The 22,065-nt window shown below is 46.2% G+C and overlaps 2 protein-coding genes across 2 annotated transcripts; one reads left to right on the forward strand and one right to left on the reverse strand.

The window, feature by feature from the left end:
* Positions 1-16,649: 16,649 nt before the first annotated feature.
* LOC123130125 (probable serine/threonine-protein kinase PIX13) lies at positions 16,650-19,188 on the forward strand. Its single transcript, XM_044550073.1, has 6 exons — positions 16,650-16,926; positions 17,323-17,633; positions 17,730-17,892; positions 18,098-18,234; positions 18,315-18,435; positions 18,689-19,188. Exons 1-6 carry the CDS (start codon positions 16,827-16,829, stop codon positions 18,982-18,984), a joined length of 1,128 nt encoding a protein of 375 aa, XP_044406008.1. The 5' UTR covers positions 16,650-16,826; the 3' UTR covers positions 18,985-19,188.
* Positions 19,189-20,486: 1,298 nt separating this feature from the next.
* On the reverse strand, positions 20,487-21,806 carry LOC123130126 (NAC transcription factor 47-like). Its single transcript, XM_044550074.1, has 2 exons — positions 20,992-21,806; positions 20,487-20,916 (listed from the first exon to the last, which is right to left on the reverse strand). The coding sequence occupies exons 1-2, from the start codon at positions 21,804-21,806 to the stop codon at positions 20,487-20,489; spliced, it is 1,245 nt and encodes a 414-aa protein (XP_044406009.1).
* Positions 21,807-22,065: the final 259 nt, after the last annotated feature.

Here is a 22,065-nt window from a genome sequence, read left to right on the forward strand (position 1 = left end):
TTGTGCAACTCCCGGATACCGTATGAATGCTTTGGGTGTATCAAACGTCACAACATAACTGGGTGACTATAAAGGTGCACTACAGGTATCTCCGAAAGTGTCTGTTGGGTTGGCACGAATCGAGACTGGGATTTGTCACTCCGTGTAAGCGGAGAGGTATCTCTGGGCCCACTCGGTAGGACATCATCATAATGTGCACAATGTGATCAAGGAGTTGATCACGGGATGATGTGTTACGGAACGAGTAAAGAGACTTACCGGTAACGAGATTGAACAAGGTAACGGGATACCGACGATCGAATCTCGGGCAAGTGCAATACCGCTAGACAAAGGAAATTGCATACGGGATTGATTAAGTCCTTGACATCGTGGTTCATCCGATGAGATCATCGTGGAACATGTGGGAGCCAACATGGGTATCCAGATCCCGCTGTTGGTTATTGACCGGAGAACGTCTCGGTCATGTCTGCATGTCTCCCGAACCCGTAGGGTCTACACACTTAAGGTTCAATGACGCTAGGGTTATAAAGGAATTTGTTATGTGGTTACCGAATGTTGTTTGGAGTCCCGGATGAGATCTCGGACGTCACGAGGAGTTCCGGATTGGTCCGGAGGTAAAGATTTATATATGGGAAGTCCTATTTTGGACACCGGAAGAGTTTCGGGGTTTATCGGTAACGTACCGGGACCACCGGGAGGGTCCCGGGGGTCCACCAAGTGGGGTCACCTGCTCCGGAGGTTTGCATGGGCCAAGAGTGGTGAGGGACCAGCCCCTTAGTGGGCTGGTGCGCCTCCCATAAGGGCCCATGGCGCCTAAGAGGTGGAAAAGGGGCAAACCCTAGAGGATATGGGCCTTAGGGCCCATATTGGTGCGCCTCCCTCTCCTTTCCCCCTCTTGGCCGCCACCTTTGATCCCCATCTAGGGCTGCCGCCCCCCCTAGGGGTGGGAACCCTAGAGGGGGCACAGCCCCTCCCTCTCCCCTATATATATGAGGCCTAGGGCTGCCCATAAGACACGTGATTCAATCTCTCTTGGTGCAGCCCTGCGTCTCTTCTTCCTCCTCTTCTGTGGTGCTTGGCGAAGCCCTGCAGGATAGCCACGCTCCTCCACCACCACCACGCCATTGTGCTGCTGTTGGATGAAGTCTTCCTCAACCTCTCCCTCTCTCCTTGCTGGATCAAGGCGTGGAAGACGTCACCGAGTTGTACGTGTATTGAACGCGGAGGTGCCGTCCGTTCGGCACTTGGTCATCGGTGATTTGGATCACGACGAGTATGACTCCATCAACCCCGTTCACTTGAACGCTTCCGCTTAGCGATCTACAAGGGTATGTAGATGCAACTCTCCTTCCCCTCTTTGATGGTCTCTCCATAGATAGATCTTGGTGACACGTAGGAAAATTTTGAATTTCTGCTACGTTCCCCAACAGTGGTATCAGAGCTAGGTCTATTGCGTAGATTCTATGCACGAGTAGAACACAAAGTAGTTGTGGGCATTGATTTTGTTCAATATGCTTGCCGTTACTAGTCTTATCTTGATTCGGCGGCATCGTGGGATGAAGCGGCCCGGACCAACCTTACACGTACTCTTACGTGAGACCGGTTCCACCGACAAACATGCACTAGTTGCATAAGGTGGCTGGCGGGTGTCTGTTTCTCCCACTTTAGTCGGATCAGATTCGATGAAAAGGGTCCTTATGAAGGGTAAATAGCAATTGGCATATCACGTTGTGGTCTTTGCGTAGGTAAGAAACGTTCTTGCTAGAAACCCATAGCAGCCACGTAAAACATGCAAACAACAATTAGAGGACGTCTAACTTGTTTTTGCAGGGTATGCTATGTGATGTGATATGGCCAAAGGATGTGATGAATGATATATGTGATGTATGAGATGATCATGTTCTTGTAATAGGAATCACGACTTGCATGTCGATGAGTATGACAACCGGCAGGAGCCATAGGAGTTGTCTTAATTTATTTATGACCTGCGTGTCAACATAAACGTCATGTAATTACTTTACTTTATTGCTAAACGTTAGCTGTAGTAGTAGAAGTAATAGTTGGCGAGACAACTTCATGAAGACACGATGATGGAGATCATGATGATGGAGATCATGATGTCATGCCGGTGACGATGATGATCATGGAGCCCCGAAGATGGAGATCAAAAGGAGCAAAGTGATGATGGCCATATCATGTCACTATTTGATTGCATGTGATGTTTATCATGTTTATACATCTTATTTGCTTAGAACGACGGTAGTAAATAAGATGATCCCTTACAACAATTTCAAGAAGTGTTCTCCCCTAACTGTGCACCGCTGCGACAGTTCGTGTTTCGAAGCACCACGTGATGATCGGGTGTTAGATTCTAACGTTCACATACAACGGGTGTAAGAGAGATTTACACACGCGAAACACTTAGGGTTAACTTGACGAGCCTAGCATGTACAGACATGGCCTTGGAACACAGAAGACCAAAAGGTCGAGCATGAGTCGTATAGAAGATACGATCAACATGAAGATGTTCACCGACGTTGACTAGTCCGTCTCACGTGATGATCGGACACGGGCTAGTTGACTCGGATCATGTAATCACTTAGATGACTAGAGGGATGTCTATCTGAGCGGGAGTTCATAAGATGAACTTAATTATCCTGAACATAGTCAAAAAGTTTTTGCAAATTATGTCGTAGCTCGCGCTTCAGTTCTACTGTTTAGTTATGTTCCTAGAGAAAAATTAGTTGAAAGTTGATAGTAGCAATTATGCGGACTAGGTCCGTAAACTGAGGATTGTCCTCATTGCTTCATAGAAGGCTTATGTCCTTAATGCACTGCTCAGTGTGCTGAACCTCGAATGTCGTTTGTAGATGTTGCGAACATCTGACATACACGTTTTGATAACTACGTGATAGTTCAGTTAAATGGTTTAGAGTTGAGGCACCGAAGACGTTTTTTTTTTGAAACGTCGCGAAACATATGAGATGTTTTGAGGGCTGAAATTGGGATTTCAGGCTCGTGCCCACGCCAAGAGGTATAAGACCTCCGACGATTTTCTTAACCTACAAACTAAGGGAGAAAAGCTCAATTATTGAGCTTGTGCTCAGATTGTCTGAATACAACAATCATTTGAATTGAGTGGGAGTTGATCTTCCAGATGAGATAGTGATGTTTCTCCGAAGTCATTACCACCAAGCTGCTAGAGCTTCGTGATGAACTATAATATATCAGGGACATATATGATGATCCTTGAGATATTCGTGATGTTTGACACCACAAAGTAGAAATCAAGAAGGAGCATCAATTGTTGATGGTTGGTGAAACCACTAGTTTCAAGAAGGGCAAGGGCAAGAAGGGATACTTCATGAAACGGCAATTCAGCTGCTGCTCTAGTGAAGAAACCCAAGGTTGAACCCAAACCCGAGACTAAGTGCTTCTGTAATAAGGGGAACAGCCACTGGAGCGGAATTACCCTAGATACTTGGTAGATTAGAAGGCTGGCAAGGTCGATAGAAGTATATTAGATATACATTGTGTTGATGTGTACTTTACTAGTACTCCTAGTAGCACCAGGGTATTAGATACCGGTTCGGTTGCTAAGTGTTAGTAACTCGAAATAAAAGCTACGGAATAAACGGAGACTAGCTAAAGGTGAGCCGACGACATGTGTTGGAAGTGTTTCCAATGTTGATATGATCAAGCATCGTACGCTCCCTCTACCATCGAGATTGGTGTTTGCGTTGAGCATAGACATGATTGGATTATGTCTATTGCAATACGGTTATTCATTTAAGGAGAATAATAGTTACTCTGTTTATTTGAATAATACCTTCAATGGTCTTACACCTAAAATGAATGGTTTATTGAATCTCGATCGTAGTGATACACATGTTCATGCCAAAAGATAGTAATGATAGTACCACCTACTTGTGGCACTGCCACATAAGTCATATCGGTATAAAATGCATGAAGAAGCTCCATGTTGATGGATCTTTGGACTCACTCATTTTTGAAAAGTTTGAGACATGCAAACCGTGTGTATTGGTGTATATGCATGAAGAAACTCCATGCAGATGGATCGTTTGGACTCACTTGATTTTGAATCACTTGAGACATGCAAATCATACCACATGGGCAAGATGACTGAAAGCCTCGGTTTCAGTAAAATGGAACTAGAAAGCAACTTGCTGGAAGTAATACATTTTGATGTGTGCAGTCCAATGAGTGCTGAGGCGTGTAGTGGATATCGTTATGGTTTTACTTCACAGATGATTTGAGTAGATGTTGAGAATATTTACTTGATGAATCACGAGTCTGAATTATTGAAAGGTTCAAGTAATTTCAGGGTGAAGTTGAAAGATCGTCGTGGCAAGAGGATAAAAGATCTATGATATGATCATAGAGATGAATATCTGAGTTACAAGTTTGGCACAGAATTAAGACATTGTGGAAATTGTTTCATAACTGATACAGCCTGGAACACCATAGTGTAATGGTGTGTCCGAGCATCATAACTGCACCCTATTGGATATGATGCATACCATGATGTCTCTTATCGAATTACCACGATAGTTTATGGGTTAGGCATTAGGGACAACCACATTCACTTTAAAAGGGGCACTACGTAATTCCGATGAGATGACACCGTATGAACTATGGTTTAGAGAAACCTAAGCTGTCATTTCTTAAAAGTTTGGGGCTGTGACGCTTATGTGAAAAAGTTTCAGGCCGATAAGCTCGAACCCAAAGCGGATAAATGCATCTTCATAGAATACCCAAAATAGTTGGGTATACCTCCTATCTCAGATTCGAAAGCAATAAGGGATTGTTTCTAGAATCATGTCCTTTCTCGAGGAAAAGTTTCTCTCGAAAGAATTGAGTGGGAGGATGGTGGAGACTTGATGAGGTTATTGAATCGTCTCTTCAACTAGTGTGTGGCAGGGCACAGGAAGTTGTTCCTTTGGCACATACACCAATTGAAGTAGAAGCTTATGATAGTGATCATGAAACTTCGGATCAAGTCACTCCCAAACCTCGTGGGATGACAAGGATGCGTACTACTTCAGAGTGGTACGTAATCCTGTCTTAGAAGTCATGTTGCTAGACAACAATGAACCTACGAGCTATGGAGAAGCGATGGTGGGCCCGGATTCCGATAAATGGCTCAAGGCCATAAAATCCGAGAGAGGATCCATGTATGAAAACAAAGTGTAGACTTTGGAAGAACTACTTGATGGTCGTAAGGCTGTTGAGTACAGATGGATTTTAAAAGGAAGACGAACAATGATGGTAAATGTCACCATTAAGAAAGCTTGACTTGTCGTTAAGATGTTTTCCGACAAGTTCAAGGAGTTGACTACGATGAGATTTTCTCACTCGTAGCGATGCTAAGAGTCTGTTGGAATTATATTAGCAGTCACTGCATTATTTATTAAATCTTGCAGATAGGATGTCAAAACATTATTTCCTCGATGATTTTCTTGAGGAAAGGTTGTATGTGATACAACCGGAAAGTTTTTGTCAATCCTGAAAGATGCTAATAAGTATGCAAAGCTCCAGCAATACTTCTAAGGAATGGAGTAAGCATCTCGGAGTTGGAATGTATGCTTTGATGGGATGATCAAAGATTTTGGTGTATACAAAGAAATTTTGGGTTTGTACAAAATTTATGAGAAACTTGTATTTCCAAAGAAGTGAGTGGGAGCACTATAGAATTTCTGATGAGTATATGTTGTTGACATATTATTGATCAGAAGTGACGTAGAATTTCTGGAAAGCATATAGGATTGTTTGGAAAGTGTTTTTCAATGGAAAGCCTGGATTAAGCTACTTGAGCATTGAGCATCAAGATCTATAAGGATAGATCAAAACGCTTAATAGTACTTTCAAATGAGCACATACCTTGACGTGATCTTGAAGGTGTTCAAGATGGATCAGTCAAAGAAGGAGTTCTTGCCTGAGTTGTAAGGTATGAAGTTAAGACTTAAAGCTCGACCACGGCAGAATAGAGAGAAAGGACGAAGGTCGTCCCCAATGCTTAAGACATAGGCTCTACAGTATGCTATGCTGTGTACCGCACCTGAAGTGTGCCTTGCCATGAGTCAGTCAAGGGGTACAAGAGTGATCCAAGAATGGATCACAGGACAGCGGTCAAAGTTATCCTTAGTAACTAGTGGACTAAGGAATTTTTCTCGATTATGGAGGTGGTAAAAGAGTTCGTCGTAAAGGGTTACGTCGATGCAAGCTTAACACCTATCCGGATAGCTCTTAGTAGAGATACCGGATACGTATAATGGAGCAACAATTTCTAATAGCTCCAAGTAGAACAGTTATTTGGTATAGCTCCAAATAGAACATGGTAGCTACATCTAGGAGATGACATAGAGATTTGTAAAGCACACACGGATCTGAAAGGTTCAGACCCGTTGACTAAAACCTCTCTCACAAGCAACATGATCAAACCCAGAACTCATTGAGTGTTAATCACATAGTGATGTGAACTAGATTATTGACTCTGGTAGACTCTTGGGTGTTAGTCACATGGCGATGTGACCTGTGAGTGTTAATCACATGGCGATGTGAACTAGATTATTGCCTCTAGTGCAAGTGGGAGACTGTTGGAAGTATGCCCTAGAGGCAATAATAAATTGGTTATTATTATATTTCCTTGTTCATGATAATCGTTTATTATCCATGCTATAATTGTATTGATAGGAAACTCAGATACATGTGTGGATACATAGACAACACCATGTCCCTAGTAAGCCTCTAGTTGACTAGCTCGTTGATCAATAGATGGTTACGGTTTCCTAACCATGGACATTGGATGTCATTGATAACGGGATCACATCATTAGGAGAATGATGTGATGGACAAGACCCAATCCTAAGCATAGCACTAGATCGTGTAGTTCGTATGCTAAAGCTTTTCTAATGTCAAGTATCATTTCCTTAGACCATGAGATTGTGCAACTCCCGGATACCGTATGAATGCTTTGGGTGTATCAAACGTCACAACGTAACTGGCTGACTATAAAGGTGCACTACAGGTATCTCCGAAAGTGTCTGTTGGGTTGGCACGAATCGAGACTGGGATTTGTCACTCCGTGTAAGCGGAGAGGTATCTCTGGGCCCACTCGGTAGGACATCATCATAATGTGCACAATGTGATCAAGGAGTTGATCACGGGATGATGTGTTACGGAACGAGTAAAGAGACTTGCCGGTAACGAGATTGAACAAGGTATCGGGATACCGACCGTCGAATCTCGGGCAAGTGCAATACCGCTAGACAAAGGGAATTGCATACGGGATTGATTAAGTCCTTGACATCGTGGTTCATCTGATGAGATCATCGTGGAACATGTGGGAGCCAACATGGGTATCCAGATCCCGCTGTTGGTTATTGACCGGAGAACGTCTCGGTCATGTCTGCATGTCTCCCGAACCCGTAGGGTCTACACACTTAAGGTTCCATGACGCTAGGGTTATAAAGGAAGTTTGTATGTGGTTACCGAATATTGTTCGGAGTCCCGGATGAGATCTCGGACGTCACGAGGAGTTCCGGAATGGTCCGGAGGTAAAGATTTATATATGGGAAGTCCTGTTTTGGACACCGGAAGAGTTTCGGGGTTTATCGGTTACGTACCGGGACCACCGGGAGGGTCCCGGGGGTCCACCAAGTGGGGCCACCTGCCCCGGAGGTTTGCATGGGCCAAGAGTGGTGAGGGACCAGCCCCTTAGTGGGCTGGTGTGCCTCCCATAAGGGCCCATGGCGCCTAAGAGGTGGAAAAGGGGCAAACCCTAGAGGATATGGGCCTTAGGGCCCATATTGGTGCGCCTCCCTCTCCTCTCCCCCTCTTGGCCGCCACCTTTGATCCCCATCTAGGGCTGCCGCCCCCCTAGGGGTGGGAACCCTAGGGGGGCGCAGCCCCTCCCTCTCCCCTATATATATGAGGCCTAGGGCTGCCCATAAGACACGCGATTCAATCTCTCTTGGTGCAGCCCTGCGTCTCTTCTTCCTCCTCTTCTGTGGTGCTTGGCGAAGCCCTGCAGGATAGCCACGCTCCTCCACCACCACCACGCCGTTGTGCTGCTGTTGGATGAAGTCTTCCTCAACCTCTCCCTCTCTCCTTGCTGGATGAAGGCGTGGAAGACGTCACCGGGTTGTACGTGTGTTGAACGCGGAGGTGCCGTCCGTTCGGCACTTGGTCATTGGTGATTTGGATCATGACGAGTACGACTCCATCAACCCCGTTCACTTGAACGCTTCCGCTTAGCGATCTACAAGGGTATGTAGATGCAACTCTCCTTCCCCTCGTTGCTGGTCTCTCCATAGATAGATCTTGGTGACACATAGGAAAATTTTGAATTTCTGCTACGTTCCCCAACACATTGGTGCGGCCAGGATGGGAGTCCTACTAGGACTCCAAGTCCTAGTAGGAGTCCATCAAGAGGGCAGGAAGGGAGAAGGAAGTGGAGGAGTAGGAAAGGTGGCCGGCCCCCTTTTCCCTAGTCCAATTCGGACTAGAGGGGAGGGGGGGCGCAGCAGGCCTTTTCTCCTCTTCCCACTAAAGCCCATCAAGGCCCAATACTTCTCCCAGCGAATTCCCGTAACTCTCCGGTACTCCGAAAAATACCCGAATCACTCGGAACCTTTCCGAAGTCCGAATATAGTCGTCCAATATATCGATCTTTACGTCTCGACCATTTCGAGACTCCTCGTCATGTCCCCGATCTCATCCGGGACTCCGAACTCCTTCGGTACATAAAAACTCATAAACTCATAATATAACTATCATCGAAACCTTAAGCGTGCGGACCCTACGGTTCGAGAACAATGTAGACATGACCGAGACACGTCTCCGGTCAATAACCAATAGCGGGACCTCGATGCCCATTTTGGCTCCTACATATTCTACGAAGATCTTTATCGGTCAGACCGCATAACAACATACGTTGTTCCCTTTGTCATCGGTATGTTGCTTGCCCGAGATTCGATCGTCGGTATCCAATACCTAGTTCAATCTCGTTACCGGCAAGTCTCTTTACTCGTTCCGTAATACACCATCTCACAACTAACATATTAGTTGCAGTGCTTGCAAGGCTTATGTGATGTGCATTACCGAGAGGGCCCAGAGATACCTCTCCGACAATCGGAGTGACAAATCCTAATCTCGAAATACGCCAACCCAACATCTACCTTTGGAGACACCTGTAGTACTCCTTTATAATCACCCAGTTACGTTGTGACGTTTGGTAGTACCCAAAGTGTTCCTCCGGTAAACGGGAGTTGCATAATCTCATAGTCATAGGAACATGTATAAGTCATGAAGAAAGCAATAGCAACATACTAAACGATCGGGTGCTAAGCTAATGGAATGGGTCATGCCAACCAGATCATTCATCTAATGATGTGATCCCATTAATCAAATAACAACTCTGTGTCCATGGTTAGGAAACATAACCATCTTTGATTAACGAGCTAGTCAAATAGAGGCATACTAGTGACACTCTGTTTGTCTATGTATTCACACATGTATTATGTTTCCGGTTAATACAATTCTAGCATAAATAATAAATATTTATCATGATATAAGGAAATAAATAATAACTTTATTATTGCCTCTAGGGCATATTTCCTTCAACCATGATCTCCATCATCATGATCTCCATCATCGTGTCTTCTTGAAGTTGTCTCGTCAACTATTACTTCTACTACTACAGCTAACGGTTAGCAATAAAGTAAAGTAATTTCATGACGTTTATGTTGACACGCAGGTCATAAATAAATAAAGACAACTCCTATGGCTCCTGCCGGTTGTCATATTCATCGACATGCAAGTCATGATTCCTATTACAAGAACATGATCAATCTCATACATCACATATATCATTCATCACATCCTTTTGGCCGTATCACATCACATAGCATACCCTGCAAAAACAAGTTAGACGTCCTCTAATTGTTGTTTGCATGTTTTACGTGGCTGCTATGGGTTTCTAGCAAGAACGTTTCTTACCTACGCAAAACCACAACGTGATATGTCAATTGTTATTTACCCTTCATAAGGACCCTTTTCATCGAATCCGATCCGACTAAAGTGGGAGAGACAGACACCCGCCAGCCACCTTATGCAACTAGTGCATGTTAGTCGGTGGAACCGGTCTCACGTAAGCGTACGTGTAAGGTTGGTCCGGGCTGCTTCATCCCACGATGCCACCGAATCAAGATAAGACTAGTAACGGCAAGCATATTGAACAATATCAACGCCCGCAACTACTTTGTGTTCTACTCGTGCATAGAATCTACGCAATAGACCTAGCTCATGATGCCACTGTTGGGGAACGTAGCAGAAATTCAAAATTTTCCTACGTGTCACCAAGATCTATCTATGGAGAGACCAGCAACGAGGGGAAGAAGAGTGCATCTACATACCCTTGTAGATCTCTAAGCGGAAGCGTTGCAAGAACACGGATGAAGGAGTCGTACTCGTAGCGATTCAGATCGCGGTTGATTCCGATCTAAGTGCCGAACGGACGGCACCTCCGCGTTCAACACACGTACAGTCCGACGATGTCTCTGACACCTTGATCCAGCAAGGGGAGAAGGAGAGGTTGAGGAAGACTCCATCCAGCAGTAGCACAACGGCGTGGTGGTGGTGGAGGAGCGTGGCAATCCTGCAGGGCTTCGCCAAGCACCACGGGAGAGGAGAAGGACTTTGGGAGAGGGGAGGGGCTGCACCAGAACATTGGTAAGAAGTCCTCCATCTCCCCCACTATATATAGGGGGGGCCAAGGGGGGGGCGCCGGCCCTAGGAGATCCAATCTCCTAGGGGGCGGCGGCCAAGGGAGGAATCCCTCCTCCCCAAGGCACCTAGGAGGTGCCTTCCCCTTCTGGGACTCTTCATTTAGGGTTTCCCCCACACTAGGCGCATGGGCCCTAGGGGAAAGTGGCGCCCCAGCCCACTTTGGGCTGGATCCCATCCCACTTCAGCCCATGGGACCCTCCGGGATAGGTGGCCCCACCCGGTGGGCCCCGGGACCCTTCCGGTGGTCCCGGTACAATACCGATGACCCCGAAACTTGTCCCGATGGCCGAAATAGCACTTTCTATATATAAATCTTTACCTCCGGACCATTCCGGAATTCCTCGTGACGTCCGGGATCTCATCCGGGACTCTGAACAACATTCGGTAACCACATACATACAAACTTCCTTTATAACCCTAGCGTCATCGAACCTTAAGTGTGTAGACCCTACGGGTTCGGGAAGCATGCAGACATGACCGAGACACCTCTCCGGCCAATAACCAATAGCAGGATCTGGATACCCATATTGGCTCCCACATGTTCCACGATGATCTCATCGGATGAACCACGATGTCAAGGATTCAATCAATCCCGTATTCAATTCCCTTTGTCTAGCGGTATTGTACTTGCCCGAGATTCGATCGTCGGTATCCCGATACCTTGTTCAATCTCGTTACCGGCAAGTCTCTTTACTCGTTTCGTAACACATCATCCCGTGATCAACTCCTTGATCACATTGTGCATATTATGATGATGTCCTACCGAGTGGGCCCAGAGATACCTCTCCATCACACGGAGTGACAAATCCCAGTCTCGATTCGTGCCAACCCAACAGACACTTTCAGAGATACCCGTAGTGTACCTTTATAGTCACCCAGTTACGTTGTGACGTTTGGCACACCCAAAGCACTCCTACGGTATCCGGGAGTTGCACAATCTCATGGTCTAAGGAAATGATACTTGACATTAGAAAAGCTTTAGCATACGAACTACACGATCTAGTGCTATACTTAGGATTTGGTCTTGTCCATCATATCATTCTCCTAATGATGTGATCCCGTCATCAACGACATCCGATGTCCATGGTCAGGAAACCGTAACCATCTATTGATCAACGAGCTAGTCAACTAGAGGCTTACTAGGGACATGGTGTTGTCTATGTATCCACACATGTATCTGAGTTTCCTATCAATACAATTCTAGCATGGATAATAAACGATTATCATGAACAAGGAAATATAATAATAACCAATTTATTATTGCCTCTAGGGCATATTTCCAACACCGGGAGCTAGAGGAACAGCTAAGGGAAATTTATGCCAGAGAGGAAATACTGTATAAGCAGCAATCTAGGGTGGATTGGCTACGGGCGGGCGACCAGAACACACGATATTTTCAGAATAGGGCGTCCCATCAGAAGAGGAAAAATACGGTGAAAGCTTTAAGACGAGACGATGGCTCTGTGTGTCGGGTTGATGAGGATATGCGCAACATGGCTGCCAATTTTTATGAAAATCTCTTTACGTCGGATGGTTCCCAGGGTGTTGATGCTGTTTTACAGAACATTGCTCAGCTAGTCACTCCTGAGATGAATGGGTCACTGTTGGCGCCAATTTCAGACGAGGAGATTGAGAAGGCACTTTTTAAAATGGGCCCTACGAAAGCGCCGGGGCTGGATGGGCTACAAGCCCTTTTCTATCAATGACACTGGTTGTTAGTCCGAGATGACGTCTGTCGGGCGGTTAAGGATTTTCTGCATGGGATGGGGGCGCCAGATGCTTTTGACGCAACAGTCATTGTGATGATACCAAAATGCAACTCGCCAGAACTCCTCTCACAGTTCATGCCTATTAGCCTTTGTAATGTTCTATACAAGATTGCGACAAAAATTCTAGTTAATAGACTGAAAGCGATCCTGCCTATTCTTATTTCCGAGGAGCAGAGTGCATTTGTTCTAGGACGTCTGATTACGGACAACGTCCTGGTGGCTTATGAGTGTGTCCATGCGATTCGGAAGAGGAAGAGGAAGAAGCCGCTTTGTGCTGTGAAGTTAGACATGATGAAAGCATATGATAGAGTTGAATGGGCTTTCCTCCAGCGGATGTTGGAACACTTTGGGTTTGCACAGGACTGGATTAATATGATCATGCGATGTGTATGGTCGGCCACCTTCTGTGTGAAGCTCAATGGTGGTTTATCTAGGGGGCTTTCACCTTCCCGTGGACTTAGACAGGGTGACCCCTTATCGCCATACCTTTTTCTCTTCTGTGTTGAAGGTTTCTCCGCTCTTCTCAAAAAAGCACAAGGAGAGGGTAGCATCAAAGGAGTGTCGTTTGGGAGCACTGGCCCCCAAGTTACACATCTTTTGTTTGCGGATGATAGTGTGGTTTTCCTTGAAGGATCACATGATAATATGGTTATGTTGAAAGATATTCTGGTGAGATATGAGGAGGCATCGGGCCAACGAGTTAATTTACAAAAGTCCTCTATTTTCTTTGGGAGAGGTTTTCAGGAAGAGGACAAGAATGAGCTCAAAGATGCATTGGGTGTCCAGTCTGAAGCTTTGAGCGAACGGTACTTAGGACTGCCAACACTGGTTGGACGGTCCAAGGAGGGTACCTTCAAATATGTGACAGAGAGCTCGAAAGGTAAAGTCGGTGGATGGAAGGGCCAAGGGCTGTCAAAAGCAGCGCGGGGAGTATTGATCAAGTCTGGATTACAAGCAGTACCAAACCACACCATGAGTTGTTTTCAGCTTACGAAGAAGATGTGCCGGAACCTGACCTCGATCTCTTCAAAATTCTGGTGGGCGGCAACAAATGGTGAGCGTAGGGTACACTGGATTTCTTGGCGGAAAATGTGTACATCAAAGAGGGATGGTGGAATGGGTTTTAGAGACCCCGAGGCTTTCAATCAAGCACTACTGGCGAAGCAAGCGTGGAGGATTCTGCAGGTCCCATCTTCTTTGTGTGCTAGAGTGCTAAAGACACGATACTTTAGCAATGACTCAATCCTGACGGCAACTGCGACCTCGTCTGCTTCGTATACTTTTCGAAGCATCTTACATGGGAGAGATCTACTGTGCGAGGGACTTATATGGCGCATTGGGGATGGTACTTCAGTGAATATACATCATGCGAATTGGATCCCTAGAGCAGGAAGTATGCGCCCTTTGGGGCAGGTTTTTGTTCCGGGTATGACCAAAGTTGCTCACCTCCTAACTGCGGATGGCAGAAGATGGGATATAAACAAATTGCAAGACATGTTCTCTGAAGATGAGGTGAACGATATCAAGCAGATCGCCATTGGGGGCCCTGGTACGGAAGACTACCCGGCTTGGAATTTCATAAAAAATGGTGACTTTGCTGTCCGTTCTGCATATCACTTGCGTATGACACTGAATAATGCGACTTCCAGACGGCCGGAAGGTTCAAGTTCTGTGACGAAACATAAGGGATACTTGGCTCTATGGGATACTTCTGCTCCGGCCAAGGCTAAGATACATATGTGGAGACTGATTCGTAATGGCCTCGCTGTGGGGGCTGAACTGCACCGTCGGAGGATTAAACCTGGTGTTTTTTGTGTAGCGTGTGGACAGGAGGAGACGGTGCTGCACCGTTTTTGGTCGTGTCAACACTCTGCACAGTTCTGGCAGCTTTTGCATTCGGAAAAGGGAGTTTCGGTGGCGACCCCACCGAGTCCGATCGACTCTCAAAGTGCATTAGCGAGCTGGCTGCTCGGATGGCTTGCAGAAGCATCGGATGAGGATAAGGCGGCCATGATTCAAGCGACGTACGGGCTCTGGTTGGCACGTAACGAGGCGAGGGATGGAAGAATGATATCATCACCACATGAAATCATGGAGACGGTAGCTTCCCACATGAGGGATTGGCAGGATGCTCACGTGCGTGACCCGCGCCCGGCAATGGTGCAGCCCAAGCAGAAATGGCGACCGCCGGATGGTGGGTGGCTAAAGGTCAACTCTGATGGAGAAGTCTCTAAGGTGAGCAAGAGCGGAGGAGGCGGAGCGGTGATCCGAGACCAAGACGGGGCTTTCCGTGCGGGGCTCTGTCATTGTTTCAGGGGCGTTGACGATCCTGAATCGATTCTGTCCTGCAAGAGAGCTCTTGAGGTGGCAAAGGAAATTAATGCAGACAAGGTACACGTCGAGCTTGACTCCTAGCGAGTGGTACGGATGCTAACTAGCCATCAGAAGGAGCTGTCGAGTGCTGGGCCGTGGATACAAGAGATCAAGTCTCTGCTCAATTCGTTTTCCGATTTTAAAGTTACTTGGGTTCGCCGGTCTGCTAATGTTGCCGCGCATAGGTTAGCGAGAGTCGATGTTGGTGATGAACTTTGTAAGGTTTGGTTGGGGATCCTCCCGGACTGTGTTTTTGATGTAATTTTGGATGAGATTCCGAACGCATATGATTAAATAAAGCGGCAATAGTTTTCCTCCAAAAAAAATATTGGGATTGACCTACGGTTGAAACAAACCAAGAAAAAAAAGGGAGATCTCCACATACGTGCCCTGATCAGGTGCAGTGGAGCACCGAATCAATGTCTTGGTCTCGGTCCCGATCCCGGTCCCCAACACCTAATACATAACGAAAAGGGATCCCACATGTTGGATATAACGATCTCACTAGATAAGCCACATCCCTCTCTAACTACCAACCCTAAATAGGTGCTAAGAGGATCCGAAGGCCGTCTCCACCGGCGGCCATCGCAGCCCCCACCTATTATGGCATTACTGATGCACTTCGTCCCTGATGATCTCCTCACAGCTGGAGACCTCAAGTGCAGTCATAGACCACTGCACCTTAGCGGCCGCGGCTAATTCGGGTTAGTCTCTAATTCTCCCCACAAAAGGTGTTCTAATTTTGAGATCAAGATCTTATTTATTGCAACCCTAAAGTATTATGTTTACCAAAAAAGTGGCATTATTTTCGAATATAAATAAAATTCTTGCCAAACTGATTCCGTTATTTTGCTTTTGAAAAAAAAGGGTGAAACATGCTCCATCACTTCAACGGCCAGTCCACATTTTATCGCCATGGTTCGCCAGCCCCAGCAAGAGCAGCCATATACGTGGCCTACAGCCAAAGCGCGCGTGTTTAATTGAACTGATTAAGACAACAGAAACTAATAGATTTTATGTATAGAATCTAAAGTTTTTGAGCCGAGAGTTTTGTTGATGTCCTCTCGTGGTATCTTACAAACAGAAGATGCCTGGTTACTTATGTCAAAAGTTGTTGCTTATTTTATTTTGCGAATAAAAAGTTGTTGCTTATGTAAGCACAAAGTCCATAACAACATCTAGCTTCTTTTATGTATGGATATATGCGTCGCGTGAACACATATATGGGAGAATTGATATAAGTCATGGTCTCCAGTCAACACGGCTTTAGATTAGTGTAAACTGGACCAAGGACCAAATGAAAGCGCGTAGCTAAGTTTGGCACTCTTGAGAGAAATCAACAAGTTAGAATGTGTTAAAGAATTCTAGCACCGTCAATAACTGTTCTGTACTAACCCCCCCCCCCCCCCCCCCCCCAATGCCCTTCCCTTTCTGCTTTCAGAAAAAGAGGGAAAAGGACATGCAAGGACATCCATCTCTTTGATTGGTAATTCGGGTTTAACCCATGTGGAGAACAGACCTTGAGCTTTTATTCATCTTTGTTATATGTAGCTGCAACTAGGAGAAGATGTACCTAAATAAATAATAATAGGATGAAAAGTTCTCCATTTAAAAAGATGGTAATGTAAAGCGGAAAGTAGGACACGCAGTTTGATTTAATGGAAAAGCTGAAGTGCGGTGCGGGGCAGGCCCCAGCCCACTCGGTGGAGACTTTCTTCAAAGCCACCGGAGACTTTCTTCAGTTTCTAGCTTGGATTCTCTGCTTACTTATCAAGCCCCCAATTGACTCCAGTCTCCTTGCTCGTCTTCTTCCTCTTCCTTCCGTCTTTTACTTGTTTCTCCTTGACGCCATAGAGAGAGAGAGAGGAGAGGGAGATGGCGAACATCTGCGGTGGCCGGGAAAGGGCTCATGTCGCAGCAGATTACACGCAGTCAAACCCAGATGAGGAATCTGGTCTCCAAGAACCTAATTCAGGTGAGCGCTAAGATTTCCTCTGTTCTTCATAGAAGCAGTCAGTAGAGATCAAGGATGGGAATTAACTGAATTAGTACCATACAACCATAGTTCTCTAAGCTTGATGCGTCCTTAGTTTTCTTTGATAAACATCTACAGAATTTTTAGAAGTGCTTTGTTCGGAAAACAGAGTGCTTTTCCCAGTTTCAGAAACAGAGTAGTTTTCCCTATTTCAGAAACCATACAGCCTGCAGCACCCATATCTTGCTTGTGCCATCCAATCTGTTTCCTACTTCAGTTGAACTCTATGTTCTTCGCAAAATTCTGTGATGGTACCCTTAAAAAAAAACTTTCCCATTCTTCCAAAGAAAAAAAAAATCTGTGATGATCAAATTCAGTGTGTTAATTGTATAACAGGGACAATGAACTCCAAGGCAAGCAGCAGTGCCACCAGCAGCATCATGGCCTCTGCCGGCAGTGACAGTACAAATGGTGGAACCAAACAGGGGTGCTTCCTCCAAGGCCAAATACTGGACGCAGCGAACCTCCGGAAATTCACATTCCTTGAGATCCAGACAGCTACCAAGAACTTCAGGCCAGATAGTCTCATTGGGTTCGGGGGATTTGGGTGGGTGTACAAAGCGTGGGTCGATGAGAAGACGATGAACCCGACAACGAGTGGCCCTGGCATGGCTGTTGCTATTATGCAAGGAAAGGAGGAATGGCAGGTAAAATCTGGCCCTTATACTGATTAAGTAAACCTTGAATTTTGAAATTCCAACAGCGTCATCACCTCTAAATGTTGCTGCAACTATGCGTAACAGAAATTTCTGACTGTCCACTTGCAATCGGACGTAAAACTTTTGGGAAGGTTCTCTCATCCAAACCTTGTCAAGCTACTGGGCTACTGCTGGGAGGGCATGGAACTATTTCTTGTGTACGAGTTCATCGCCCAAGGAAGCTTAGAAGACCATCTATTCTTCAGAGGTGAGCCGTTACTGACGACCCTTTGTTTCATCCTATACTCTAGGCAATTTTACTTGCAGAAAATTGTTCATGGCCTTGCTTGTGCTCGCTGTGCTTTTACTTCGTCTCTGTGATACTGATTCGGGAAGAGATTGCAATTCTTGAAAAACCCAATTGGCTGAAAAGTACTGACAATGGAACCTGAGGCGATTGAAATACTTTTCAGGAGGATGTGCTCCACTATCATGGGAAATGAGGCTTAAGATCGCCATCGGCGCAGCACGAGGACTTGCATTCTTGCATGCATCAGAGAAGAAAGCTATGTACCGTGACTTCAAGGCTTCCAGGATTCTTCTAGATGCAGTATTCTTTCTACCCTACAATGCATGTTTTATCTGTTGTCTGTTTATCAAGATCAAAATCTGGCCGTGTTTTGCTGGCAGGACTATAACGCGAAGCTCTCTAATTATGGGCTTGCTAAGCTTGGGTCAACCGGTAACTCGCGTATGACTATCATGCCCACGCGTACCCACGGGTATGCAGCTCCGGAATATGTAATAACTGGTATGTGCCCTTCTCACTCATCACATCTTTACAAATTTAGAGTTCTGCATCAAATAGGTTTGTGGTCATTCATGAAAATTGAGCTTTCTCAAGTGGATAATTTTTCATAATAAATTGCTCCATGTACTGAATGTTCAATTTCTAGCACCATTCAATCTTTCAAAATTTAGAATCTACAAGTTGCTAGATATGGTAGTTTTTTTTAGGAGTTGATTGATGGTCGTTCTCACTTCATGCTCTGAACCATGTCCAGGCCTTCTGTATGAGATGAGTGACGTTTACGGTTTCGGGGTTATGATGCTGGAGATGTTGTCCGGTCAGCGAGCGAGGGATCCCAACCGCCCAAAGGGGCAAATGAGCATCATTGACTGGGCAAAGCCCTTGGTTGACCGGAGAAAGGTCGCTCGTCTTATGGACCCCCGGCTCAAGGGGCAGTTCAACTCGAAACAAGCCCTACAGGCGGTGCATGTGGCGCTGAGCTGCCTTGACAGGGAGCCTAGTTGCAGGCCCTCGATGAAGGTGGTTCTCGAGGCGCTCGAGCAGATCTAGGCAATGAAGGGCTGCGGATATCTTCATCTATGATGTTGCTTTTGTTTTATTGTATACATTTATAAGCATGTTGAATGAGTTTCTGTTGGGATGACCATGCAAACATGATCGGTTCCTGGCTTGAAAGATGATTCTGTGCTTGTCGGTTCCTGCATTTCGGGTTGTGTGCTTGTCGCACCTGTATTTCATTTTATTTTTGTTGGAGATGGAACTAGATTTCCATGTCATAGCAGTAGTGGAATGGAAGAATTGATCAATGGAAGCTCCACAAATTTGGGAAATTATTGAGTGACACAACTTGCCGGTCGATGGAGGCTGGAGGCGATGCTGAATTACTTGCTGAAAGGGGATCCAATCTGAAGAGTCAGGTCTACGTACTTAAGGAGTAAGCTAGAACAGTGTTAAACTGTATGAGTAGTAGATTTATTGTTTTCCTTTTCCATGAGTTCGATTGCGGTTAAATTTCACCAGCTGTTAGAAGCGCTGGCGCTCTAATTAAGATCCAAACTACACATACTAGCTTCATTAATTAATTATCATACGGCAAAGGATTCCAAGTGCACGAGTCAGCTGTAAGATAAAAGACAACAGCTACAGCTAGAGACGATTACAGTTTACATAGCACAGGCTGAATAAAACATCAACTCAATAATGATGATTGAATAAACATCATTATTGAGTTGATAATGTACATGCTGAATAAAACATCAACTCAATTCAGATTGAATAAACATCTAAGTTCAGTTAAAGATGAGATACACATCCAGATCTTTTACACATTACTTAATAACGTATATGCACAGTCATAATTCAGTTAACCATCTAAACTCAGTCATAATTCAGTTGAACATGGAATCATTTAACTTGTGCACTAGTAGTAAATCTTTACCAGAAAGAAGTTTCCAAGGAGTAAGCCAGTAGTACTACCAGCTCCCAGTAAACAGTAGTGTCTCAGATTAGTAATGTAGTTAATTAATCAGCGCCTGAAAGATAGAGTAATCCACTGTCTGTCTGCAGTCTGCACAGATAGGAAGTGTAAGATGATACATGTACTTCACCAACTAATCTAATGGGCTAGGATAAAGTAAAAAATAACAATTAGTTAAGCATTATGAACCAGAGATATACCACCTTCATTAATTATCAGGCGGCAAAGAATTCCAAGAGCATGAGCCAAGCTGTAGGATCACAGACAACAGCTCAAGATGATTGATTACAGTTTACAGCACAAGAAATCACAAGCAAAGCGCATGCTGAATGATAAAACATCTAAATTCAGATCGAATGAACATCTAAATTCAGTTAAAGATGACATACACAGCCCAGCCTTTTAGCCATTTCTACTTAATAATGCATACTGACATACATATCCAGATCATGGTAAGTCAACACTATATCAATGGTCAGCCAACTCATCCAGGTCTTGAACCTTGGTACAGGCAACAAAAACATGTATCCTATCCTTAGCCTAACAGAAAAAAGACAGCACAAGCTGGTCAGCTTCAGAACTGATATGTGCTGGCAAATGCTGATTGCATCATCCACTCGGTTGGAGTCACCGGTGAGCTTGGAGCAGAACCATACCAATTGATCGAGGCCACTTCATCGTCCGTGGTGTCGCCTCCTGTCCAAGAACCAGAAATGCCAGCATTTGGGGCACACGGCAGGAAGCTGCAATTTAGCATTGTACTATGGCCCTGCGACTCAATAACGGGTTGTTGTGGTTCGAAGACTGGCATGAAGAAGTCGGCTTGATCAGAAATCTCAGAGAAGGGCGTGACTGAAGCACCATGGAGGACCATGTTGTCATAGGGATAGGTGCTCACGCTCACCGTGGAACCGGTATGGTCGGACATGGAGAAGCTGTAATTGATCTCTGATTCAGGGACAGGCATGAACAGGTCACCCAGAAGGACTTGATCAGAATTGTGAGGAAAAGGCATGCGTGCACCACCTTCGTCCAGGACAGTGTCGCAGTAGCTGCTGCTCACTGCAGAACCGGCGTGGTCGGCCATGTAGAAGCTGCAATTGGCATTTGATTCAGGGACAGGCGTCAACATGTCGCCCAGGACATGGTCGGGTGTGAGGCCGGACATGAGATCTTGAAGAAGCTCGTCCCAGGAGACGCCATCCAAGTCGTTGCTCAAGTCTGGCTGTGTCTGTACGGGCGGCGGCAAAATTGGTGCCGCAGGGGAAACAAGCAGTCGCCGCCTCACAGGAGATGGTGCTGGCAATGGCGTATCTCCAGCCTTCCTCTTCCTCATCCGTGTTGATGATGTGGACGAAATCGGGGTAGATGATCTGGGCTTACGCGGGCTTCGATAGATCTTGCAAAGAGTGGGGATGGATTTGCCGGTCTCATCATCGTCTTGATCCACACCGAACTCAACCATGAGCCAGACCTCCGTTCCAGATCCGTCGGCGTTGGTGGGCTTATAGGTGAACTCCTGCTTGTATCCTCCGATGTTTCGTCCCTGCTCGTCGGAAACAACCTTCCTGCCCTTCTCGGAGTGCCACTGGCCCTTGCCGTCGCCGACGACTCGGGACCTGCGCCTGTCGCGCCCGGACCTGGCCTTGGCGGAGCCGAAGAAGTACCAGTAGCGCCTCTCGTCGCCGGTCCTGGGCGACACCAGGACCGCGGGCAGGTGTCCGGCGACGAGCGTGGCCGGATCGGCGGCGTAGACGTCGGCCGAGTGCAGGAAGCTGGCGGCTGGTTCAGGGAGGCGCTCGCCCGCGATCATGGGGCGGAGGTAGGCGGAGATGAGGTCGGCATCGTGTGGGTCGAACCTGCAACCCGGGGGAAGGGCGGAGGAGGGCGCCATGGGACATGGAGGTGACGGCCGGCGGGGAACGAGCTAGGGTTTGGGGAGGATTTGAGATTTGGGAATCGGAAGGGGAGCGTGGAAGAAGACGCGCGCGCTCTGCCGCCTTTTCTACCTGAGATCTGGCGGGAAGGGGGACGCGGCTTTGGGAGGGTTGTTCAAGACGCGGGTTTGGGTTTCGGTGGGCCCATCGCAAAGACGTGGGTTTGGGCTTCGGTCGGCTCTTCCCCACAGACGCGGTTTTGGGCTTTTTCCTTTT

The sequence above is a fragment of the Triticum aestivum genome, chromosome 6A (genome assembly GCF_018294505.1).
Source record: "Triticum aestivum cultivar Chinese Spring chromosome 6A, IWGSC CS RefSeq v2.1, whole genome shotgun sequence".
In the NCBI taxonomy this organism is placed as follows: domain Eukaryota; kingdom Viridiplantae; phylum Streptophyta; class Magnoliopsida; order Poales; family Poaceae; genus Triticum; species Triticum aestivum.